This window comes from Branchiostoma lanceolatum, chromosome 15 (assembly GCF_035083965.1).
Source record: "Branchiostoma lanceolatum isolate klBraLanc5 chromosome 15, klBraLanc5.hap2, whole genome shotgun sequence".
Lineage (NCBI taxonomy): Eukaryota > Metazoa > Chordata > Leptocardii > Amphioxiformes > Branchiostomatidae > Branchiostoma > Branchiostoma lanceolatum.
Genome location: NC_089736.1, coordinates 17094158 through 17121337, shown reverse-complemented (window position 1 = coordinate 17121337; position 27180 = coordinate 17094158). Strand labels below are relative to the sequence as shown.

Sequence of the window (27180 nt, the reverse complement as noted above, 5' to 3'; positions counted from 1 at the left end):
ACCGTTGCCATAGAAACGCTGAAGATATTACCAAGGAAAGATCGCTTGCTTGTGTGTGGAGAACTGGTCTAATCGGATATTGATAGTAATGAAAACATTTCCCATAAGCGAAATGTTAATCGTCTGCTGGCAGTCCTATGGTAATGGATCAAAATAGTGTACAATGTGTTACAAAAAGGCACGAATTGCGCTAGAACTGAAACAATTACAATCAACCCAGAGAAAGAAGACTTTTGATCTCAAAGCTAATGTATTTTGCTTTCCATGACAACTAAGGTGGCCAGTCTTATACTAGAAAAGCCATAGAAAAAACGAATTGTAAGGCTAGATAAGAACAAAAGACGCAAAGAATGTAAAACAAGAAACTACAAATCGATTTGTAGCATTTAACATTTCAAGGCTGTATCACCGTGACGCAGTTTTCAGACAAACAAAAACGTTTTGCATTGCCCTAATGTCGTGTCAGGACAAACGTCAAATGGTCAAGGAAAAGGCTAGGCATCGCCCTGAGGGCATGTCAGGACAAACTCCCAGAGTCCAAAGTTCTTTGTTCATGTGTTGACCATTCCCTGTTAATTAAACAGAGACACCTGGTCCCTTGAGCCGTTCCATAACAAACGTCCAAATGATTAATAATAATCATTAATAATTAACTGTCAAGGGTTCGAACGCCCTCATGTCAGGTCAGGACAAACGTCCAACGTCCAAACTCCTTTGTCCACGTGTTGGACAATCCCCTGTTGAATACACCCTTTGTATGTCAAAGGTGAGAAACATTGAGCCGTGCTTGAGTGAAGAGTGACCACGATGGAAGCCTGTCCTGAAGTCTACACCACACCTCCCGTCCAGCCCAAGGAAATCAAACCCGGGCAGCTGACCAGGGAACAGGTTAAGCAGTTCTTCGATGAGGTGAGTTTCAGACGATGAAGAAGCTTATAATAGTTTTTCACCTTGTGGCACATAGGTCAGCAAGAGTCTTCAGGATCCTTCAGTAGCAGGGTATACTGTAAATGCAGAAATGTTCGCGGTGGTTTTATGTTCGCGGTTTTCGCGGCAACAGTTTCATCGTGAAAATAAAACCACCGCGAACATTTTTCTCCAATATTGTAGCAGCATGTGACTTTAGTGGCTGCTAAAGACTTAAAACTACCGCAAACACTCCATTTTCGCCTTAGCGCGAAATAAAACCACGCAACTTGCTTAAATGTATTTACACTATCTTTACGGGGGGGGGGGGGGGGGGGAAGTGTGCTAGCCCTTCCATTTTACGTCCCTTTCGTGCTACCCCAACCGAGATTCCTGTCCCAGGATTTGAATCGGTGTCTGCCAGCTACCAACTTTTTGGAATCAGGAGCTCAACTGTTAGTTGACTTGAACTACAGGGATATCCCCAAAGAATTATTTGCGACTACCAATTGTAAAGAATAAGTATTAATAGCAGAAGTATAAATCATAAGATTTTGAGCTTTATGCCTTTAGTCATCTTCTTAAAGTCTTCATGTCCATCCAAATTGTCATCCAATAGAACAGTACATATTAAATTCATTCGCAGTGATACAGACTTGGTCCGTGCTGTTCTGCAGTTTTCACCTTAGTTTTCAAATAACCCCGGGAGAGAGCTATATAATGTGCAGACTCTGCGGAGTAGTATACATGTGAGGGACAGGTCGTATATTCAGGTGGTGCAAGTTGATTAAGGTCAGGGGCAGGTGTCATCGGCATTAGCATAAGCTGTGCTATTGATATCCAAAGTACATGTGCATCTATATGTTATAGACATGAAAAGGGTATGGATATATGATAATGACATGTATATGATATGGTGAATCACGTGATGAAAAGTAACAATGCAAAATATATGTTAACGTCATCTGCATCTGTATCTATATAGTCGGTATAGCCGCCTTTCGGCGAAAAACACCAGCTTGAATGCTAACTACGTGCTAACGATACAGTGATCATGTGTATAAATATAAACGGTTGCTAATGATATGTATGTATGTATGTAAGAAAGTGATATGTCATTTGTATAACTACATATCGTCACCAGACCATAAGCATGTCATTAATATATGTTATGTATATCCTTTTCATACTCTAAGCATAGCTAATGAAGATGACCCCTGACCTGCACCACGTTGCACCACCTGAGTAATACCAGCCCGTCGCTTACGTACTACTCTGGACCACTTAAATATCTTTAAAGTTGCATTCTGCAAAGTCTAAGATTTTCATTCACGATGCAAGGTCCATGTGAAGTTGTGAATGGCATCATATAGATTAATTAACATATAGATCCTTGTGATGTCCCTACAGGGCTTTGTTCTAGTTCATGACTTCTTCACGCCCGAAGAACTGCAGCCCAGCAGAGATGCTACAGAGGCACTGGTGGGCGCTTTGGCAGAAAGGCTGTACCAGGCTGGCAAAATCAAACGTTCGTTCATTTCTAATCTCCATAAGGGATAGAGAAAAGTGGGAAAGGAATGGGACCAAATGCCATCGTACAATAGAGTTTGTTGCATGAAAAATTTCGGAAAAATACAAATTCAATTATGTGAAATATTGATATAATCATATTGTTATGTCACAGACACGTACAGAGACGCTGACCTCTTCAAGCGGCTGACGTTAATCGAGGAAGAGTTCCCTGGAACATGCGCACTGCTGTTAAAGGAGGGGAAGATACAAAAGGTTAAACTTATCTATGATATTTTAATCCATTTAAAACAACCTGTCCTAGCTGCATGGTAAATTAGCTACATTCTTTTTAACCCATTGGCATTGTCAACAGTATATGGTTGACGAAGAACCTTCGATGTTGGAGGTAGAAAAACTCGCACACTGCATTCAACGATGACAACTTCACTTCATAATGAAATATGCCTTTATCACAAATTCACGTTTACATCAATGCAATTCGACAAAAAAAGGAAAAACGTTACTACCAACTTTACGAACAAGAATCACTGAATGCCAAGATTGGTACCAAATGTGTGCCGGTCAATATTTGTTAGGAGAACGTGATATCCATCTGACTGTAAACACAGCACACCTTTGTTCACCAGGCCTACTGTGACCTTTGGGTCAACGACCGCCTACTCAATGTAATGGAGCAGCTGGTAGGGCCAGAAATAGCAGGGAATCCGCTGTGGAACCTTCGGCCGAAGGTAAATAATTAAGTCCTTTAACAGATTCAAATGCGCGTGCGCAGGTAAAAGCTGGAGGACCCTTCTTTGTAAACATGCTTTGAGGTAGTAGAACACAGTTTTCGGTCTATGGGTATTTCTATACAGTAGAATCCGCTTAACTGCACCACCCATTTGTCAGCGTTTTTGGTGCAATTATCCGGCTGGTGCAATTATGCGAAATTCTCAGCTGGACCGCACCACCATGGGCGAGGGGGTGTATTGTTAGTCAGAAACACAAGCACAAAGAAAACAGACGAAATTATTCAGTTATCAACTTTATTTATTGACCCTTTGCTGAAAATAAAGAAATGACTACGAACCTGTTTTGATTTTGCATTTTGTCATTTTTCCATGCGATCTACCGCATTACAACACACGTAATGTTACAGGGGAGGCATTCTGAAACATCGTCATGCCACTCATGGGATAACAGTTTCTGTGTTACATTACGTAGAGTCACGCAGTTGTCGATTTACGTAAATCATGTACGTATACCGCCATGAAACTAGGAATTGAAACTAAAACTTGGTTACTGATTACGGGTGACCCACCCAGGACCTCCCATACGATTCCTATCAACGTATTACACTGTGTCAAGGGAGACCGCCTTCTTTTGTTACTTAAAACAGTTTTAAACACATTGGCGGTATTGCGCCTTTACACCGGCAGGTATCGGCTCATTCGTACCACGTTTGCCGATTTTAGCGCACCTTTTCAGTTAACTTGCCGAGGATTTTTGAAAAAATCTGTGCAGTTATCCGGCATTGGTGACCATGCGCGGTGCAGATATGCGGAGTCACTAACAATGCAGTGAATGGGAACCAGTTTTGGATATTGGGATTCGGTGCAATTAAATGGAAGGTGCGTTTATCCGAGGTGCAATTAAGTGGATTCGTCTGTAGTTAAGGGCCGCAAGGTGACTAGCTTCGACGCGGTAAAAATCATAGCGCGGTGCACTTGAGAAATACGAAAAACGAATATGTTTGAGTTTAGGGTACAACCTACAAATAACTAAAAAAACTAAAAAATTCTGTCAGCGTATCGGCTCCTCACGCCCACTTTGAAAAGCGCTCTGCGAGAGGTCACTGAACTGCAGGCGCCTGACCCCGTGAGGCGGTTGCACAAGATGGCGCATTTATACACAAAGCGGAAAAGGCCCACTATCCAAATACTACAGTATAAAACCCGACATATTTCTACACCACACAGCACAGTTTACACATGGATGCCTCTCACGTGCATCTTTCTACCCAGTCTGCAAGAGTTTGGGCCGCACTACTTTCTGTACCGGCGTCATGGGGGTCGCGGATAAAAACTGTGTTCTGCGACCTTGAACATATACAGATATATATGGCCTCTGTTGCGTCACGTTTGGTGCTTTGTCACGTTTGGTGCCTAGGCACGGTTTGTGACAGTGCCCGCGTGTCACAACAAAAGCACGGTTTGTGACACTCGGACACCGTCACGAATGGTGCCCAACCGAGCACAGTTCGTGACACACAGGGGGTATTATCCCATACTGTGCTTTTGGGCGGAGCTTAGTGTTTTGAGGGGGAGGAGTCTGCCCAACGCGTTTTTTTTCCCTGCAGCCCGCCATCTTTGTTTTTTTCGGGGCGCTGGGATGAGAAAGCACAGCGTAATTCTCGCTCATTGAAATACATTTCGCGATTGTCTTGGATAATTTGGACTTAGAGTTGATGTGGCACAAACAGACGGACGTCTCATCACGAATTTCTACAACAGAAATCCCCGTCCCGAACCGTGCCATTCACGACTGTGTCCTGAGGCACGGTTCGTGACAGTGCCGGAGTGTCACAAACCGTGCTTTTGCCCCAGGCACGGTTTGTGACACTCGGGCACTGTCACAAACTGTGCCCAGGCACGGATTGTGACAGTGCCTGAGTGTCACAAACCGTGCCTGGGGCAAAAGCACAGTTTGTGACACTCCGGCACTGTCACGAACCGTGCCTGGACAGTGCCCGGGGCTACAACTTCCCGTAGCATTGATTTAGATCGGGCGAGCTGACTGCCTCGGGACGTCGAAGTAATCGGCAAGTGGCCCGATCCTAGTCTAGATCTGGTTTCCTTGGATAGAATATATTTAGTCTTATAAATTGTTTTTTTTTTTAGCATCTGTTATAGACACTGTCTTTTTTTGCCACTTCAATTCTAGGTCTAAGTTATTCAATTATTTTACAGAGCGAGAATTACGCTGTTCCTCCTTACCTCAGCGCCCCAAAAAACAAAGATGACGGGGGGTGGGGGGACTGCGGTAAACAAAAACACGCTGCCTTATATGGAAACGCGGGCATCACTGCCCCGTCAGTCACAGTGATTGACAGCACTTCCGGGCACAGTCTGTGACGGTCGGGCTGTGTCACGTTCTGTGCCTGGGAAAGCATAGAACGTGACAGGCATGGTGGGTGACGGTGCAGCCTCCTTTGGTTGTGTTTTGCTTATTTTTGTGTGTTTTGTCTCAGGGGCCTTCACCTTTGACCTGCGCATGAACAGTTAGATCTGTGAACACACGACACTGTTTTGCAAATTTCTCATCTATATTCACTGAGATCAACAGCCAATTAGAATACATCCTAAATATTCAACCAGCATCCTTGCGTCAGTTAGTTGCTGTTGGTGAATACTTTGACAGTATTGAATTGCTAACAATACTGATGGCCACGCCTGGCTGTTCTCATCCTGTTCCATAGGTACCGAGCAATGATGAGACGACTGTGCCCTGGCACCAAGGTAAGGCTACAAGTTTCAGTGCCTTCTACTGGTAACGTAACATGACCTATTTACGTGCAGGAGTAGTTAACGTCCAGTTTGGGTCATGTCCACATGTAGCGGTGTATTATGCCAAAGCCTGTTCTCATGAGCAATAAAGAACGTCATAAGTAAGATCCTTAGCCATCTCTCTCTTTTATACAAAACATTTAAAAGGGTTTACGTCCAGCGACATAAAAGAATAAACTCCTGAACCAGTAACAACAAGTTGCACGGAAGCGTCATGCATAACGTATTTCATATGTAATTCGACACCGCGTATTTCATTATGTTTTTCTAACTTACACGATAGCTAGTATCTTTTAAAAGTAGCTGACGTTAAACCTTTCTTTGATATGAAGACTATCCATGGTGATTCGAGGTTTGAAACTCTTGCCAGTTTTAGGAAGGTTTGATACAACCTAGCGACCCCCGCTCAGATGATACATTTTTGCACGGCCTAACATCATGGCCATGCGTTTATCACGTGAACGCCACGTGCTGCTGATGTCAGGGAAATTCACAATACAAAAATTAATTTCTTCCATCGCGTCGGGCAAGCGGAGTGACAAACATAGTGACTTTACTGTCATTTGTCTGTAGACTTCTTTCGACAGTTACTGTGCATTTTTTCCCCGGTCTATGTTCTTCAAGCATAGCGCTAGAAGGGAAATACTGAGGTGGACGATAAAGGGTAAGCCCAGCACAATTCTACACCATATACCCCAGTATAAATACATGCTCACACGACGTTAAACAGGCAGAGAAAAACTTACAGACCATACATTTTCTCGTTAGGCTGCACCAAGTAATTTTTATGGATGACGTCCTTTGGAGACCCTAGATCTAATGCGAGAGCGCGAAAAAAAACCAAGAAGGGCCGAAAAAAACAAGATGCCTAGATTTAAAAAATAATAGTCGACGACACATATTAGGACACAAACTGAATGAGAGAACACAGTGTAACAACTAACAATTCTTTTATTCATCATGAAAACAGCAATAATTTGAATAAATCAGCTGAAGTTGAACAGCAGTTGTTGTCCTGTCCTGTTTCTTTCCATATCCCATTGATTTTGCAGGCATGCAGAAACATAGTATATTAAAAAGGCAAAATTAGTTGGTGATTAACTCTTCGCATGCATTACTACATTTCTACCTATGCTTTAGAAATCCTAATGAAAAATAGCAATTATTCAAGAGCGAAATATGGACCAAAAATGATAGAAATAAAAAAAACCCACATATTTTCCCAACAAGTATAAATAACCAGAAACGAATAAATGATCATTATCCATGCAGAATAAATGAATGCATTCATCTTAAACCCCCCCTTCCCAGATTATTTTTTTTGTTGCATATAGTACTTGATCCAAAACAGACTAAAGAACGAAACTTTTCATACCTCAAAAACAGACTTGGGCCTAGGAGCTTCAGTTGAGGCAGCTATATTGTCGACCTCCATGCGGATGAAACACCCGAACTACTTGGTTGCCTGCCCCACCTGCAGGCCGGAGTAAACTTCAGTGCCTCTCCCGATCTTCTCGTCATTGCAGAAGAAATGCACTGTAGCTGATATTGACTAGACTTGCTTAGAATTGTACAGCTGAAACTCACTCGCCGCTACAAGTCTCTCGTACAGTTGCGCGAACGTCAGCTCTCCCTGACCGACATCGAGAGCGTACCAATCAACAACAACGTTGCCGCCCTTTTTCACTTATATGCTCACATATTTAGCGTCCGAACCCACATGCTCTGTGGAATTCGACGCCATCTTACTTACTAGTACTACTACTGGTATTTTGACCGTGGTGCACATGTACACCACCGTTATACGGCACATGTGTTTATTCATGCATTTCGCGTGACGAGTTTTACGTTAATCTTACGATTTGGTCATAGTTACAGGACGCGGAAATTCTTGTTTTTTTTCTGGGAACAGACCAAAATCAATGCGCGCGCGGACGTCATCCATAAAAATTACTTGGTGCAGCCTTAGAAGAACTGATATTTCTACCCATGGGTTAAACATTTGGCTCTGTCCGCGAGGTTTTAGGATAAATAACGTTTTGAATAAATCGGACGTTAACTGGGCATATTGCGTTAGGGTAGATAGATTTTGGAAGTAGATATAGATATAGCAAGTAGATGAATGTTATAAATATCAGATGTAGCCGCGGCATGGCCTATTGGGTATCAGTAATAATCATAACTTTGTTATTGATCCATGCCCGAGAAGTAATTGCAGACAGGACAGAAATGACAAGGTGGGTATACATGTACGTGAGAGAGGGAAAAAAAGAAGCACATGAGTAAGTAAACACTGAAGTGACACAACATACAAATATTGTGAATCTATTTGTGCTAATATGATAAGCTCTCTCAAGTGTTTGCCTCATTTTCATGAATAATTGATTTGTTTCAAAATGATGTTGGAACACGAACAGATTCAATGTCAGTCATTTTCCACTGCTGTCCATTTACGGTATTTACCAGCGTGCAGTATCACATGGGGGTCAGTTAAAAAATCTATTTGCTTCTAACGTATGAGCACTTACTCTCATTCTTCATAAATCTGTGTGATGAAGGAAGGTTTAGAGCCATCTTCATATTTAAGATTTTTATATAGTCAATATTCATTTACTGGTATTGGCAGATAAGTCGCGAAGGGAGGAGTGTATATGTCTCTCTGAGTTCTTTTCTTAACAATCACTGCAAGAAATGGCCTCGTTTCCCGGCGTATACGTACCGGGATTTTTCTGTATTTTTGTCGGATACTGACGGATACTGACGGATACATGCGGATTCGTGTAAGGTATCCGACTATTTCCGCACCGGTATATGGAATATTTCCTGAAGAATCCGAAAGTAAGGGATTTTCGAGGAATACGGAGCCGTACACTGTACGGAAATGCCACCGATCCTGACGGATACGAACAGGAATTTTTCTGTATTTTTGGCGGATACTGACGGATACATGCGGATTCGTGTAACGTATCCGACTATTTCCGCACCGGTATATGGAATATTTCCTGAAGAATCCGAAAGTAAGGGATTTTCGAGGAATACGGAGCCGTACACTGTACGGAAATGCCACCGATCCTGACGGATACGAACAGGAATTTTTCTGTATTTTTGGCGGATACTGACGGATACATACGGATTCGTGTAACGTATCCGACTATTTCCGCACCGGTATATGGAATATTTCCTGAAGAATCCGAAAGTAAGGGATTTTCGACGAATACGGAGCCGTACACTGTACGGAAATGCCACAGATCCTGACGGATGCGTACAGGGATTTTTCTGTATTTTGAAGAAAATGGTGAATACTGACGGATACAGGTGGACAAAACAACGAATCCGTAACGGATCCGACTAAGTGCTTCCATTCCTAATTTAACTATACCCAAAACATCATTTTGAATGACAGGAAGTTTGGGAAAGCCTGTATGTAACATATGTATCATTTCATATCTCAACATAATGTATTTCTAAGTTCAAAAACTATCAAATACAATACAATACGGAAGTACTATGTGGCTAAATGATCCATTTCATTTGAGACAGGCTGAGGGACATCCACATACTCAAAGCACCACTGCATATGCAGGTTAATGTCGGTAAATTGGGGTTGTGCAAGCACAATGTTCTGAAAAATTATGAAATGTATTACAATTAACACCATCACAACATTGTGGTAATATTTACTACTGTATAGTGCCCTTGGACCAAAATCATCTACATGTTCTAAATATTCCACTAAAGTAATAAAAGCCTTATTTGTGGCCAGCTCTTCGTCTAAAAGCCATCAGATACAATTGTTTCAAATACAGAGGTTGAAAATAGAAAGTAACATTATACTGTCTGAAGAACTCCCATGATGACACGCCACATTTTAAACGTAAGTAGCATATGCCGTGGAACTGCATGTGTATAATCGTCCTCTCCCCATTCTCTGACTACATCTGAGTTCACTTCTTCCATGCACTCTTGGTAAGGGACAGGCAAGGCTGATTTCTTCTGTATCTGCATGTTTGACTCAGCTTGGAGTCCATCTTGTGATGAACCAGTTCCTATATGATAAAACCAAATGATGAATAAATATCAATTCATGTATTTAAGGAACATGTCACATGATTTTGACATGGGCTTCGTTTCATCACAGCAGCTACAAAAAACACGGGACAATGGATATCCATCATGCCTCTCTCAGCTAACATTGAAGTGTACCGATGATGGACTTACCAAAGGAGCCTGAGGTACTCAGCAGCTGAGCATCTGACAGTTGATTGCTTTGTTCCCAGCCAAGGTCCTCACAATATGTGCTGCATTTGTGAAGGAAGTATCTGCCGATGCTGTACTGGATATATATATATAAATGGAAACAATGACAAATATTAAACATATCACATACTCGCATGTGTAAAAAAATGAATCTGGGCATCGTGAATTGACTACGTAAAACTTACATCTATAACTTGAATATGATATTGATCAAACATGCACAGCTATAACTGAATGAAATAATCACTGAGGCACACTACTGCCTCCTTATAAGTTCTAGTTCACTATCCACAAACTGTGGGATCTTTGTGGGACAAATACTTATGACATTTTCTTCCCTTCCATATCTTTAATTATCTTTCCCTCCACTGCTTGCTATTTTGTATCTGAAACGTTAACCAGACACACATGTCTGATGACCATTGGCAAGAATGAACAAATTGAAATTTTAAATTTCCTAGATCCTAACGCCGTAAAAGGGCAGGTCGGCTGGAGAATTCTTATGGTCATGCGAATGCGATGATATGTCAAGCCACAATAGGAGGATAACTGACGTCAAAACTAGTTAGAAACGGGAATTTTTCAATTTGTACTTACCAAAGGGCAGTCCCTCAAAATGATGAATCAACTCCCTACCAGCGTTTACAAGGGGGGAGGGGGGCGACGAATATTGCATGCACGAAGAAGACAACGTCGCAATTCCGTGCGTTTGAGTTTACACCGAATTCCCTTCGACTCTCAAGTCACTCAAAAATCACTGGTCGACCATGGTAGACTCTGGCGATGCCATGTTAAGCACAGAAGGTGACGAAACGCCGTTCTTGTCTGTGCTGTTAACCGAAAGAAAACCGTTAACGTTTGTCGCGCCCAGAAGTGTCTTGTGGGTAATTTGGATATCCGACACGAATCCGTGTTCCGTACACGTCAGGATCCGAGACAGCTCATGACTTCTAACATATTGGCAAATCTGAACTTCTAACATATTGGCAAATACATAAAAAAATGAAAGATCCGAGTAGATATTTTATCTGTACCCGCAACGTATCCAGACGTATACGGCATCAGAATTGCTGGATCTGAGGTGTTCCTGGTATTTGTCCGAATTTGCTCGGAAACGTTCCGTATCTGTACCCGAAACATATGAAGGATCCAGACGTATACGGCGCGGGAATTGTCGGATCTGAGGTGCATCGGATCCAATCGGAAACGTTCCGTATCTGCTATGATGCGCAATTCCGGATCTGTTGGATTCATCAGGATCTGAGATCATGCCGCGTGCCGTGCAGTGTGTATTTGTTGGTCAGGATCCGAAGCAACTACCGACAAACAATCCGAACATCTCTGCCATATTGACAAATATCTAGAAACGAAGGATCCGCGCAAATATCCTCAGGTATCCGACGCGCATCACGGATCCAGACGTATACGGCGTCGGAATTACCGGATCTGAGGTGTACCTGGTAATTGTCTGAATTTGCTCGGAAACGTTCCGTATCTGTACCCGAAACGTATGAAGGATCCAGACGTATACGGCGCCGGAATTGTCTGATCTGAGGTGCATCGGATCCAATCGGAAACGTTCCGTATCTGCTATGATGCGCAATTCCGGATCTGCTGGATTCGTCAGGAAATGAGATCATGCCGTGCCGTGTGTATTTATTCGTCAGGATCCGAAGCAACTACCGACATACAAACAATCCGAACATTCCAAATATCAAAAAACGAGGGATCCGCGCAAATATCTTCGGGTATCCGAGGCGCATCACGAATCCAGAAGAATACGGCGTCGGAATTGGTCGGATCTGCGGGCACTTCAGTATCCGAGCAGTGAACTGGGATTTTTCCGGATTCGCTCGGAAACGCCATGAGGCCCGATTCCGGATACGTCGGATCCGTCAGGATACGTGGCCATTTCGTGCAGTGAATACGCACATTTACAATACATATACATGATCTATTGAGTAGTTACTGAATAATCCTACCCATGAATGTACCAACGATATTCCACGTCAGCTCCTACCAACAAAAGGGACGCCACACGCGTTAAGATCGCTGTTAATGTCGAATGTTAAACAGTTAACCCTTTACGTGAAATTGAACACATGAAGTATCAAAATTAATTGTACCCCTATAGACAACTGCTACACCCTACCGGAGTCTCTGGGCACGTTGATTCCAGTGGCCTGGATTCCTCTGCTAGACGCTACTGTAGAGAATGGCTGTATGCAGGTACGTGCATGCGTCTGCTTGGAATATTTTGGACAAAAGGACAAAAAAGTCCATAGGTCAGAAACCCCCGTAAAGTTATTCTGGTGTTTGCGGTATGGGATAATGTGTTTGAGACCCTCTTTACCAGGAACGACCATTTCCTTAAAATCTGTTACCGTTTATGTCCAGGTACAGCTGTTTGTTACAATACTAAGCAGCAGCTGAGGCAGTGCAGTAGAACGGAGCCTAATCTCTACTTGGACATGTTGGAGAGTAGCTAATTGTCCCCAGCTTGCCTAACACAGGCTACCATTAGGTAAACGGCAGCTGATTTGATGGACTGTAAATAGGGGTGTCGATCTGTAACCCTCCAAAACCTAACAATACTGATACAGTGCCCCAAATCAGCATGATTCATCGGAACCTCTATAAAACCGACCTGCTAAAATTCAAAATAATGAATTAAAACGATCTTCAGTTATAGCTGCCAACACAGAAACACATAGAAAACAGTACCCCTGTCGGAGGTCACTGACCTCCTTCCCGGAGGTAACAAAGGGGTTCGGTTTTAGGAAACAGTATGCAACGCCAAAAATAGTTACTCAAGCAACTGGATAAAATTTTGAAACAGTCACTCAAGCAACTGGATAAAATTTTGAAACAGTCATGACTGTTTCAAAATTTTATCCAGTTGCTTGAGTAACTATTTTTGGCGTATCTGGATGCCTAACCTTCATCAAAGTATGCAAACAAGATTTCAAAATCTCATAACGCCGTAAAATGTTAACGGTTTGTGGAGTTGTATTGTGTGGTAGAACAACATGTAGCTAGACTTTTATAAATATATGGAATATCATCACAATTCATATTTACCTCCTTTGATTATGCTTAGTAGGTCGAAAACGCAAACAATCAAACTACACATATTACACAGTACAAGTGTAAGGTTGACCCTCCTGTCCTTGAACAGAAGGCTATTTGAATAATTGTTTTTTTCTGATATCCACATTTACATAAGCTTTGTTATCAATCTGAAGTACAGTCAGTAGGTACCTTCTAACTTATTTACATATATATACTTATTTATATAAAAAATGCGAAACTACTATAATCTCATCACCATCAGGTGTAAGGAATTTAGCACCTGATTAAATTCAGGTGTATGTTCATGTTTGCATAGCTGGTAAACACGACGTGTCACAACAAGCTGCCACCCATACCCCTTCTTCTCAATGTCGTACTCTATCTGCAATAAAAATAAAGACCACAGTATGTCCAGGACTCTGAACTAAGAATTGAGCAGTTTCTTAATGCAAAATGTAAGTAAAGGTTTGCCATCCTGCCCAGTAGGCGAGGTTCACAGTGTGGTTAGATTATCATGTTGTCTGCCTGTTTGATATTGTTGTCAAACAGAGAGTAATTGTCATCAGTTAAAGATATAACATAGTGGCTCTGGAGAGAGCACTGATATTAAAGTACTAACGACTTTCCTCACTTCACTCAGGCGTAAATGAGTACCTGGCTTCGGTTAGGGACGTCCCTCGGATAGGACGTTAAATGGAGGTCCCGTGTTTGAGGAGAGGCACACCTCGAGCACGTTAAAGAACCCACCGCACTTATCGAAAAGAGTAGGGGTCCTTTTCGGTGGGAGTGGTTCAAAACCTACAGTCCTGTGACCGCACATGGGTTCGCCCTCCGGCTAGTTGGGCAACCCTGGCATGTACATGATGAACCAATGAATAGATAAAAGTACTAACGGATTCCTTTTACAAAGTTGTCGAATATCTACTGTGGTTTGTACTGTGTAGGTTGTGCGCGGCGGCCACCGCAGGGGCGTGACAGCCGACCACGTGGGGGTGGTGGGGGGGACGTGGTACGTGGAGGTACTGGAGGAGGAGATGGAGAGGACGCTGGGTAAGGACGGGGAAAGGATCTGACTGACTTATAAATCTGATGAACACATCTGAATGATTCGTAACCTTGTTCTTCTGGCGTTTTTTTTTACGTAGCTTGCTTCATTCATGTGAATTCTTGATCAGTTCATAGGCCCTTGACTTCTTCTGTGTTGCTGTGGCATAGTTACTTCTGCATTCGGTGCGTTTCGCTGCGGTACACGCGTTTAGTTGAGAAATACCCCCAACCCGCACATATCCTGCATACAGACCCTGCATGTGCAACATATATACACGCACATATATTTATATAGAATATATGGGCCCAACAGGACAAGGTTTAAGGCTAGGTAACAGAGTTCTTTGTATACAACCAAGCATTCTATTCAAGGCGAAATTTCGGTGACAGTCTGACACTTTCCTCAGCGCAATACTGTTTGGATCTATTCCGCACTGCAGATAGGTGTCGCTGATAACAAATATGGTTCCAAACGTAAAGTAGAACCTAGTTTACTGCGAAATAGAACCAGCCAGTATTTCTCTGAGAAATGTGACAGACGGTCACCGAAACGTCGGTTTGAATAAAACACTTGGCTGCGCACAAAGAACTATCCACGAAAGTTTTAAAGTACTTCATCACACATGCCAAACTGTATATGCATTTCCAAAAGCCTTTAAAAAACTTGCATGGGAACTATTATGAACTTGGTTTAGGTTGAAAGGAGGCATACATCTATAGGAGGGCCTAGAGTACGTATGATTTTGTTGACGAAAAGTTTGTAAGTCTATGATAAGCGTTGATGAAAATGTTGCTTGTTCTCCTTTGGTGGCAGGTGTTGATATGAAGACGGACGTCGTGACGTGTGAAGTTCCTTATGGGGGCGTCCTATTCATCAACAATGCCATCCCCCATAGAAGGTATTGCTCGAGCTTGTTTTTAAGTGTCAATGAAATGAAATACATAGAAATCTGGTATTTTCTGAAAGCATCTATGTAATCTTTTTAAAAATCAATTGTCTTATGTGTACAATTCGCGGATAAATTAGCAACGGGTCTTGACGTCACGTTGGTGATCTGTGCATTTTGGCGGGACAAATTAGCAACGGGTCGTGACGTCACAGAAATGACTCCTAGCCTTACTAAGGGGGGGGGGGGGTCCTCTCTGTATTGTAGAATACCTGGCCATTGGCACTGATTGAATAAGTACTGTTGTAATAATGGTTGGAAGAGACATGGCGGAAATTTAACAAGACTGTACATTTATCTTCGTTGTTGTTGTTGTTGATAAGATGTTGAGAGTTTTCAGGCATGTCGCATTGTTATCTTAAAGGCATCCAGAGCAGAGTCATTTGTACACATAGGAAGTTTCAATAAGACTATACCAATACATATCGACATTCAAAGAGCAAAGATGCGATGTCGTTGTGCGGTGAGCACTGATTGAAAATCCAAGCGCTGTCAGCGCTGTCGCTGTCATCCATGTTTTTTAACGTGAAGTCACGTCGCCGGAACATGCAGAGAATGGACCGTTCCAGTCGAACACCAGAATCACACACAGGTACAAAAGAGACGGTACTCTGCAATGGCGGACGTAGAAGTACTTGGCAATGTGTTACATAAGCCCGTCTCCTCGAGTGCCCGAGATGTTTTCTTTTCATTTCGTTTTTTTCCTGAGCATTCATGGAGTCAATGCAGAGAGAAATCTGTCCCAGATATACATACCCTGCCTGTCCTACTAACGCTGTTTTGACGAAGGTATTCCAAATAGAACAGGGGGTTCTATATGGTGTTTGACGGGATGGGTCCATTACCGACGAAAAAACGGTTTGCGTTCTGTTTCAGTCTAATTACACTAGGCCCGTGAAACTCAAGGGATAACTGTGTAACTTACTTTCGCGCAGCTTTTCAGCGCTTTTAACATGTAATTATCACGCAAGTGCGGTATACGGTAAACAGTGGTATTAAATGTCAATTTCATAAATATTACAGCAGCTAGAATATTTCTAGTTTTCAAGCCACATAAAATGCTCTGGGTGTCTTTAAAGAATGAAGTAACTGAAGATACTTCCATGAAATTCACAGTCTCCCGAATAAGACGGAACAAATCCGTTGGAGCTTGGATCTGCGTTGGCAGGACCCTGCCAAGCCTAGCGGATTTTGGGGGAATCGCAAGCCTATTCTGATGCGTTCAGCCAATGATCCAAAGTACCAGGTGCCACAGAGCGACTGGGACAAGTTCTATAGTGCTGATCGCGGAAGCGAGCTGGAGAGGAGCACTGGCCTGTCCGTGAGTGTACCTTGTTAGCGCCTCAAATGGTTGAAATGATCTATCATGGACCGCTTTGGATTTAAAAAAGATTCAAAGATGCAAATCAATGTCAATCATCACACCACGATGGTCCGTCAACCCCTTGTTCTCTTTATTCTGTCGAGTCTGAAATAAAATCAGTTCTCAACAAAAAGCTGCTAGTGAACCTATTCCTATGCAACGTCTCCATGAGCCCAATGTCTATCTACATTTAAAAGATCATGGCCATAGTATGTCTGGAACACGAGAACACGGAAGTTCCTCTGCGGTCCCATGGCAAGCCGCTAGGAGGTCCATGATCACCCTTCGTCTTGTCGACACTTATCAACATACCAGATATCATACAGATCCAACCACAGCTTCTTCTGTCCACAAGTACACCCATAACCCCCCAATTTCGCAAACAGCATGCTAGCACCGAAAACACTGCCTTCCCTGAGTAAGCACATAGTCATCCTACAGAATCGATGACATTTTGCTGTCTTGTTTTAACAGGGTGAGGAAGTGGACGAGTTTGACACGACCGTTCACGGGCCGTGGCTGACCCGCTGGCCAATCGTTCGCCACAATCGCCACACCAGGGCGCTGCTTGTTCAACAGGGCGACAACTAGGAGTCTCACAGAGCTCAATGCCGCCAGAACGCCGACGTGACGCCCGCAATGCAGGGTGGGATAGCATTCCTACCACCTCTTGGATGCTCACGACAGCATGTAGATGACAATGGGAAACAAACAGGAGAAAGAAAGCAACAACATACACTGAGCCAAATCTGTTTTTGCTGCCATATTGCATAATTCGCTGGAGAAAAAGTCAATTAAATAACAAATATTTTGAGCTAAACAATGTCGCAGAGACTGTAAGGCAAAATTACAGACGTTATAGACACAACCGACGACCACATAGTAGTTCTGATTCATTCACTTGACGATGCAGATTCAGAGGAAGAATGAAAAAAAGTTTAACTTTGCAGTGTAATGAAGCCTTGTGATATCAAACCAAGGATCAACATTTAATGGTCAAAGAGGCGATCGTGAATTCAATCCTTAAACTTTTCACGAGAAAAAGTGTTGTGGACGATACACCCCTACAAACAAGCTAGGTTGCATAGCTACATGTAAATATCGTAGCCGCATATAGTATCTTAACCGGGGATCTGACAAAATGCGCCAAATTGCGTCACTTTGAGAAATGCCTTCGCAAAATGATGCCAATCGGCGCCAAACTGGCGCAATTGGCAAAATGGTAAACTCCGAAAGAAACTAAATTTCCTGTGCTCACACACTGGGCAGAAACAGAGATGGGGTAGACAGCAAAGGGATGTACGTCACCAAAGTGTGATCTCATAGATGATTCGGGGGGCCAGAAACTCTTCGCAGCATCAGTAGACCATCATTCACAAAAAAGACGAACTCGGATAGATCATTTAGAAGCATTTATTCCACATAGAATATCAGGTACGTACGTCCAGCTTGAAACAGATACTGTAATTATCATATATGTACTTGCTGTCATAATCTATGACCTTAGGTGATTGTTCAAAAATATATTGTAAGATATTGTGTTTACTGCAGTAAGCAATACTGAAGGTTATCAGAGTGTATGGTAGTGATTTTGCATTATTGTTCAGTAACAGTGAGATCAATTGCACTATGAATGGTTATCAAGTTGCTCGTTTTACAATGCTATTCCAGTGCAAAAATGAATGAGTCATTTAGGTTAAATAACATACACATTTGGACACTTGCATGATATGGTAAGTACATCTAATGATACATGCGAGATACAAAGAATATGCATATAAAAATACATTTTTCTCTCAATAAGACCAGCTCATTGTTTTTTTTATACACATAATGTGTAGTTTAACAGGTAAACATCTGATGTTTACTTCATATACACATAGTGATATCATTCCCACACACAGTAAATTTCTAAAAGACTGTGTTGTATAAAACAGCACACGCATAGCAACGCTCTTGGAATTGGCTAACAGTTTCATCTTATTCCATTCGTTTAATGCAAAATAAGATATGACGCAACTAAAAGTAACCTCAGATCTGCCCTAATATTTTCTAGAACTCCTCATCAGTCAGCTCCTCCTCCCATTCTTCAAACCGCAGGCTCCTCCCCTCCCCCGTCCCGTGTCTGCACGGTGTGCCGGGGTCTTCACACTGTGCAAGGTGGACAGAAAATCAGTAACTATCATTAGATGGAATGATGGTTAAACCATTAAGGCATTCAGAACAAACATGGATCCTTGGTTTTGAGTTGGTGCCCACCTTCTGTCCCTTGCTATAGCTCGCAATATCCTAAGATGTAGAAAGCACAATCGCCACACAGAGAAGATTAAGATACATTTACAGTGTTCTGGGTATCCTTACAATGAGAAAAGTATTTAGATAGATGTTACGCAACAAAATCTTTTTTACCTCGAATCTTTTACCAGACTGACATAATTCACAGAATGCACACAACCTAACAGTATGAAGAATTGAAACAAACCTTGTCAGATAGGTCCATTCCCTCCACCGCACTCTCAAATTCTGTTACTCCGCTGTGTTAAAAAATGCATTTTTATTGTACTTAAAAGGACACTAAGTTTTCGAAGGAAAAATTTAAATGAAGAATTATTTATTGATTTATTCATTTAGTGGTTTGACTGGCTTGTGACTATTAAAAATGGCTAGCCCTGCTGACAAAGATAGGACATTACAATTTACAATGGAGTCAGACATGGACATCACAACAATATTTAACAATATTCTAAGTGAATAAAAACTATTGTTTAAAAATGACAAAAATAGCGTCATTCAGAAATCTGACAGTTACAGTTTTTGTTGTTGTCGCAAGATTAACAGTAAGACAAGGAAAAGAAGTAAGTACTTACTTCATGAGAATGTTGTTCCGGGCCGTAACGAAGGCAGTTGAGCGTTTTAGGGCCTCATTTTCCTGTTTCAAGGCAGCAATCTTGTCGCTTGAGGTCTTCTTAGACTCTTCCAGTTTACTGTTGCCGGTATCCTTGCATGTAAATTGTAATGATGAGCTTGTGATAATTTTTTTTAAACACTAGAAGTTTATCCTTTTTTCTTTTTTAACACATCATCATAGAACAAAGTGATTTACTTTACCATATCCTGAAGATCTGATGATAAATCATACCATAACCTTTTAAAAATTTGTTTTGACAATAATCTAATGAATGATTTTGATTTACCGAGCTAGTGTGTCATTGTCTGCCAGTAGCTTTTCGCTCGCGCCCAGATAATAATGAATGGTCTTATTACTGCTCTCCTTGGCTGCTTTGTTGTACTCCAGATCAGCTTGTAACTGTTCCAAAACCCTATGGAATCATAAAAGAGATTCTGGGTGAATGTTTATATGCATAGTAGTAGTCCATACAGACGTACACAAACGACAGCTAAGTAATAGTTGGTCTTTTGTATTGCATTGTATTGACAGAAAGGTCAATCATTACAGCCACTCAAAGTCTTGCTAATAGATCACATCAAGCGTTTGTTTAAATGGAATATTGACTTTTAAAATTTGAAAATTGGATGCATGTGTAATTATGTAAAAAAATCTGTATTCTATGTTTCTCAAATTAGTTTTTAGTTGCTAATTTTATTTCTCACTTTGCTTGTTTCTCGTTGGCCAAGGTCAGTTCCTTCACAGATGCCTCCCGGGTCTTCTTCTCAAGGAGAATCATTCTGTTGTCCTCCAGTTCCCTGTGTCAAACATACAGAGGTACAATGATAAAGAAACACTAACTGCAATGCTTCATATAAGCCTTAGTTTTGAGTTGAATGCAATCCAAAATGCCTGCCTGTTGAATGCAACCCAAAATGAACACTTTTAATTTATAGAATGGCTGACCATTTACAAAACATAGAGATGGGTGTGAAACAACTATCAATTAAAGGCAGAGTCATTGTGCCCAATGACGATGATGTAAAAAGTTAATGCAAAATCTTGCATAGATGATTATTTCAGGAAACAAAATATGAATTATAAACAAAAGCAATGCAATTACCTAGTGAGATTATTCATGTCTGTGAGAAATTTGACTGAATGCCCTAGAGCGTCATTTTCCTTTGTCAACGCTGCAATCTTGTTGCTGTAAGTTTCATGGGCCTTTACATTTTCCTGTAAGAACAACGAGATTACATTAAATGAAAATTAAAAATTGCACTTTAAGGTCCTAAATTTTGTTATATCAGAATTCTTGCTGATATTTCTATGACGCATATTCTTTTGAAATGAAGCAAAACCAGCGAATTAAATCTATTTGGGGCCAACGCATAATTTGAATTACCTGGTTAGCCTGTCATTCTCTGCCATTATCCGGTCCGCTCGTTGGAGTACATGTATGTTCGGATCACATCCATGCTGGACTTCAGGTCAACTTCTCTGTCATTTAATATTCTGTGGAAACATGGAATAGCTTGAATAAACGGCATACACACATATAGGATGAAAAGTAATACAAACATAATATAGAACCAAAGAGAAAAGATTCTTGATGACTAAAAAAAGGTGTAAAGTTTATTTTCTGAATTTAGAATAGTTTAAACTCTTTAGACAATGCAATATAACATAATTATTTTAATGTAAAGCGTGCATAATGTCATGCATGGCTTGTGCATTTGCATATATATAAAAACATGATTTTGTGAATTAACTAAATCATTTTTTTAGTTGTAAGACATCATCATCCTTGATATCAACAAAACGGCAACAGAAGATGAGAAATGAAACTTTCATGACCTTGGAGACGTTTATCTAATGTTCCAAATAGCTTCAGCTGCAGGGTTAAACCACGCATGTAAACAAATAGCTTAACTACAATACTAGTCTAAACTATTTTTCTTAGAGGAAAGTTCCAACTATGTTTAAAAACGATAATGACTGAATTATGCTCATACTTTGCCTGTGCTTTGTACGCCAACTTTAGTTCCTTCACAGTTGTTTCGAGGGCCAGTACAGCCTTTCCAGGTTCTGCTAAGTACCTAAGTCAAATACAAATATACATGATGATTTACTTAAAGGCAATACATACATGGTAAAGAATAGTATAAAGCACCTTGTAAACTGCCTTATATGCTTTTCAGATAAGAAAAGCAGTGTGACATGGGCACTGGGAAACTTGTCCTATAGTTGTGCCATTTAAGCTAATAAAGCACTTGAAGGAAGATAGAGTTAATTTGAGTCTGAAATATTGACTTTCTCTTTTTATTACTTTCGCCGAGAAGGTTATGTTTTGCCAAACGTGTGTGTGTGTGTGTTTATGTGTGTGTGAACACGATAATTCGAGAATGCCTGGGTGGATTGTCCTTATATCCAGTATGTCGGTAGGTCTCAATGACAACTCGAAATGATTAGATTTTGGCCCCTTAATTTGCCTAATTACCGCAGAAAGTTTATAAATCTAACATATTGCATGATAAGACATGTGGCACCCAATACCTGTCAGATGGCACACTGGGGCAAATATTCCCCTGCTGACGGGGCCTGTCCCCAGGGGCCCTACAGCTAGTGGTCAAAACACAAAGGGATAGCTAGAACCTGTATAAAACGTGTGTTTGATATGTGGATAGCTTAGCTGATGCTTGATATAATGAAATGGTATTCATGCAAATCAGAATCTAATTTACATAATAAATAGAAAACATTTTGTATACCATTGTATTACATGTAGGACTATTGAAATGTAATATATTTAACTGAGAAAAAAGGTACATTGATAGATATTAGGCAAATAATGACCTAGTTTGCATAATGAGAAAATACTGTAATTCCATACTGGTAAATAACTGGAATTTCATACTTGAAGCAATTGGAGCTTATGGGAAGGTGAACATGGTTGAATATAAATTGCACAAATGCGAGCCTAATTTGCATAATTGATCAGAAAATGCTATAATAGCCTTCTTTGTATGATAATACTGTCATACTTAAGGCAAATACTATTTAGGTGGAGAAGATAATGGATATGATTTATGCAAATGATGACTATTTGTATGATAAATGAGAAACACTTATAATACATCATTCGAAAAGGCTAACATTATTTGGCGAAGGTATGAGGTCTTCTAGTTGCATCTGTTAATCATCTTTTAACAATACGTCTAAATACCGTGTACGTGCGTAAAACAACTTTAAACGACAAAAATCATCCATCCCTAAAAAGAACGTTTTTACCTTTAAGACAATTAGGTTTCACTCGCTCAGTGGCTGTGCTGCTGTCCTTGTTCTTCTTCTTAACTACTTCTTTTTGGTTCTCTAGTGCCACTAGAAGCTTTCCGTATGACTTTTTAGCCGTATCAAGCTTCCTGCAATGATAGGGTGCAAGTTGATCTTTAGAATGTGCCAAGAACTCTATGATATCTACAGATTTGTGGTAGTTTACCATAGCAGCAATGATTGTAACATATTTGTATATATATATATATATATATATATATATATATATATAATTATATATATATATATATATATATATATATATATATATATATATAAACATATATATATATGTATATATACAAATGTGTTACAATATGTCAAACATATTTATATGTGCTCAGTTTACTCCTCACTTTGTTTGTTTTTCGTTGGCCCAGGTCAGTTCCTTCACAGATGCCTCCAGGGTCTTCTTCTCAAGAATGATAATTCTGTTGTCCTCCATTCCCCTGTGTCAAACATACAGAGTTACAATGATGAAGAAAAAACACTTCAAAATAGTTCTTACTTTTGAACTTAAATGAATGCAAAACAAAATGAACATTTTATAGGAATTGCTGACCATTTACAGAACATAGAGATGGGTATAAAACATCTAACCATAAAAGACAGAGTCATTGTGCCCAGTGATAATACACTGTGAAAATTTAAAGTTCATTCCAAATCTCGCATAGATGATTGTTCCAAGAAGCAAAATGTTCTGAACAAAAGCAATGCAATTACCTGGTAAGATTGTTGTTCATGTCTGAGAGAATTGTGACTGGGCGTCATTTTCCATTGTCAACGCTGCAATCTTGTTGCTGTAAGTCCCACGGGCCTTTTCCATTTTCCTGTAAGAAAAAAAATCTTAAATGAAAATCACAAATTTCGCTTTAATTCATTTTGATTTTTATCAAATTGCATTATAAGGTCCTAAATACATGTTATCAACTTTTTAAACACACAATCAAAATACAGCTTTTTTAAGACGCCTGTATGAGAATGATTGAGGGCAGACTTACATGAGCTCATCTCTGAAAATGTCACGTATCTCTGTCTTACTCTCCGTCAGGTGATCTCCCCTGAAAAACTTGAACTCCCCAAGCGCTCTGTAAGGACATAAATGACATTAATCAAGACAGTAATTGAAGAAGTAAAACGCCAATGTTCAAAGATTTCTATTTAACAAACTTCAAGGCAAATCGTAACCAAAACCCCGTTATCAAATATTTCGCAAGCTATCTGCCTTCAAATACTACATGTAATTCTTTACAGAAGTGTGAACTATGGAATAGCTCTGAGAAACTCCACATATACGAGGGTGGTACAACAAGAAACGCAGTTTTTATCTTAGCAGGTTCACTTTCGTATGAAATGAGTTGAAATTCGGCACAGATGTAAAGGAATATCTATTCTTGAGACTGAAGTTTCTCAATGTGTTTTTCACATTTTTACAAATTTCAACTCATTTCATACAAAAATGAATCTGCTATGATAAAAATTTGGTTTTTTCTTGTACCACCCTCGTAGTATAATAGTCCTTCGTACGTCCTGATCGTATCGGATAAAGCGATGTACCATTTTCAAAGTTGTTGGTATGACTCGGCCGGGAACTTATGTAAGGCTGACTTGTCCAATTGGCTAATTGCTTCTGGAAAAACTGATAAATAGAAACGTACATCACTTTGTCTTAGTGACAAGAAACCCATGTCATGGCTTCGTGTTACACTAAAAATGTTTGTATGGTCATCTTATTTTGAATTTTACAAAACATTACTTTAAAAGTGCGCAACTTTCATTGAATGCTTTTAATGCAGCAAAATTACATACTTTTCCAGCTTCACGTTTTCCTCTTGTTCCTGTGGAACTTTATCCTGAAGAGACGCCATTTCTTCTGCAGACCTTTCTGAAGCCTTCTTTGTCTCTTGAAGCTCCCTACGACAAGCAAGCAAGCAAGAAATAAATAAATAAATAAATACGATAGCTGGTAAACTAAAGAAAAGGACTATATTGCCTTTCAGACTTGTTGTAGAACTTTGATGAAATATCCTAGTCTTACAAAATATCTGAATTGTAAGGCAATTTCATCTTAGTACTCTTTACTGCGACCATGGTCCCCGAACCTCAAGATGAGGATGGGACTAGGTGAGGTGAGATGAGGTGACTCTTTGCTGACCCATGGAGACAAAAATCATTTCTAAGAGTTGACATCTGATTAGGGAGAAATTTTATTTCAGAGCCAACAATGAGATTTTTGATGAGCAGTACACTCAGACTGGTTCTTGATAGGTCTAGGTATTCTAAAGAATACATACTTTTCCAGCTTTGAATTCTCAGCATGCTCGCGTTCAACTTCAGCTTGAAGACACATCATGGCTTTTGCTGATTCTTCTGCTTTATTTTGTGCCTTTTTCACTTCCCTACAACAAGCAAAAAGAAATTTAGATTTGTGTAAAGTGAAACTATCAGTGCAAATCATAAGTTCAAAATCCAAATGAAAAACATGAAGCAACTCATTTAAAGAAACTAATTTTCATCAGGTTAGAATGGAAAATCAAGAAACAAGACAGTCACTATAACAAATGTCAGGAACAGTTTTAAACTAAATATATACATACTTATCAATTTGGGTCAGTACACGTATCATAATGAAATCGACAGATTGTACATTGTAGTTGCAATTTTTCCATTTCAAAGAACATTCAATATTTGGTATCAAGCATTCTCGAAGAACTCAGCCAATGACTGTAGCTAGTAACTTAAATCTCTTTTACAGATTTACAAAATCTAAAATGATACAATCCACACAATTCATGCAATACAAGGCGCCTGGCTATTGGCTAGTGGGACAACCAGGTACTTGGGAGCTAAGTGGTTAAGTACTATGCTACGGCTGCAATAGTCTTACATAAATTTGCTGTAGGTGCTTAGAGGTCGTCATAATGTTATGGGAATGTGAAATCTCAAAGATTGAAAAAAAGTTAATGGCATCACTGAAATTCTTTGTATGTATTATTGTTGTAACACAGATAATAGTGCATTGCTAAAAGTCAATGCTTCATAACAGCCCAACATGTGCAGGTGCGCACAATGGTCTCCACTGGTCATATGTAGGAGGCTTTCCCGAATACTGGTGGTGTGAATGGTAAGTGGCAAGTAAGTTGAAATTGCGATGCATCACTCCTGTCAGCTTCAAGGCGTTCAGCCCTTTACATGTTTGCAGATGTTCTATTCTCACAATGGTAGATGATGGCAACAGTTGATATTTTTTGTATTATCCAATTATTTCATCCTCTGTGAGGTGACACAAGTTTCTTTACAATTCCCTGTCAATCATGACAGAATAAAGGTCATCATCCTGTAAACCAACATCATCCTTAATCACCTTCTTGAGGTTCAGACTGACTGAGTGAGTGATGAACAAGTTGATGTGCATGATCTTGGACTTCAATTTTTGCATAATGATATTCATCTGTTTAACGAGTATGTCTGTGTCAATGAAACCTATGGCATGATTTTAAGAATTACATGCTTTTGAAGATACATGTAGCATCAAAATTTTGATATGGTATGTGTAACCCTGGGAATGAAAATTACATTACATGCTACAGTAATGGGTTACGTTTTTGAGAACACTTTGAAAGTTTGATAATCTGTGAACTGCAGTTTGTTAAATTCAGTATGTTCTGACCCTGATTGACCATCAAAGTTATACATATGTAGCTAATATCTTAAATTGTTCTTGACATTTGTTATAGTCTAATTTCTTCATTGTCCATATAACGAATATATGCCTCTGCACCCATGTGCACGGGTGTGTACCTATGATAATGTGGAGTCCTGATAACCCACATGCATAGCCTTTTTTCAGTATGTACCATTAAATGAGGGAATATGCATATGATTATTTTGTGAGGAACTGTAAAATGTGTAAAACAAGCTTAATTTACGTTTTAAGTATCCTTATATCCACCATATAGAGCCCACATCAACATTTCTAATATGTGACAGCATTTTATGACAATTATGTATGGTTTTCACTCAGCGACAGAAAAAATTGCCATAACTCACCCCGTAATGAGACGTCACAACCTGATTTATTATAGCCCGAAACCCGAAAAGTCCCCATAAAGAGCCCCAATTCACGGCTCGCGTTATGAGTGGCCCAATTAAACGACGCTTGTTTTTGAATCAGCAGATGTTCCTCTCTCCATAAACAGTAAAACCATTCTCCAAAGCCACTGCTCAGAGTAGATAACCCCCATTAGCAATGACCAAAAATTCAAAGAGATGAAAATTCTGCTTTCATTG

The 27180-nt window shown here is 40.2% G+C and overlaps 2 protein-coding genes and 1 long non-coding RNA gene across 3 annotated transcripts; 1 reads left to right on the top strand and 2 right to left on the bottom strand.

The window, feature by feature from the left end:
- Positions 1-675: 675 nt before the first annotated feature.
- Positions 676-17560, top strand: LOC136420481 (phytanoyl-CoA dioxygenase domain-containing protein 1 homolog). Its single transcript, XM_066407431.1, has 10 exons — positions 676-909; positions 2317-2434; positions 2591-2691; positions 3066-3167; positions 5897-5936; positions 12376-12470; positions 14258-14363; positions 15175-15259; positions 16424-16628; positions 17145-17560. The coding sequence occupies exons 1-10, from the start codon at positions 808-810 to the stop codon at positions 17259-17261; spliced, it is 1071 nt and encodes a 356-aa protein (XP_066263528.1). The 5' UTR covers positions 676-807; the 3' UTR covers positions 17262-17560.
- Positions 9244-12174, bottom strand: LOC136420482 (uncharacterized). Its single transcript, XR_010753222.1, has 2 exons — positions 10203-12174; positions 9244-10030 (listed from the first exon to the last, which is right to left on the bottom strand). It is a non-coding gene; the product is annotated as an uncharacterized lncRNA (long non-coding RNA).
- Positions 17561-18722: 1162 nt separating the features above from the next.
- Positions 18723-26305, bottom strand: LOC136420336 (uncharacterized). The gene is made up of 12 exons (XM_066407184.1): positions 26190-26305; positions 25185-25289; positions 24700-24804; positions 23892-23978; positions 23247-23339; positions 22875-22979; positions 22114-22179; positions 21573-21656; positions 20283-20375; positions 19865-19990; positions 19153-19204; positions 18723-18821 (listed from the first exon to the last, which is right to left on the bottom strand). The coding sequence occupies exons 1-12, from the start codon at positions 26303-26305 to the stop codon at positions 18723-18725; spliced, it is 1131 nt and encodes a 376-aa protein (XP_066263281.1).
- Positions 26306-27180: the final 875 nt, after the last annotated feature.

Bases quoted from the DNA above. Each gene is read 5' to 3' on its own strand.
- LOC136420336 (XM_066407184.1), bottom strand. From the start codon at position 26,305: ATGCACATCAACTTGTTCATCACTCACTCAGTCAGTCTGAACCTCAAG. The intron at 23,979-24,699 runs GTATGTAATTTT...ATGTCCTTACAG, and splicing joins GAAAACGTGAAGCTGGAAAA to AGCGCTTGGGGAGTTCAAGT. The intron at 19,991-20,282 runs GTGAGAAATAAA...ATGATTCCATAG, and splicing joins GCCAACGAGAAACAAGCAAA to GGTTTTGGAACAGTTACAAG.
- LOC136420481 (XM_066407431.1), top strand. From the start codon at position 808: ATGGAAGCCTGTCCTGAAGTCTACACCACACCTCCCGTCCAGCCCAAG. The intron at 3,168-5,896 runs GTAAATAATTAA...CCTGTTCCATAG, and splicing joins TGTGGAACCTTCGGCCGAAG to GTACCGAGCAATGATGAGAC. The intron at 15,260-16,423 runs GTATTGCTCGAG...TGAAATTCACAG, and splicing joins AATGCCATCCCCCATAGAAG to TCTCCCGAATAAGACGGAAC.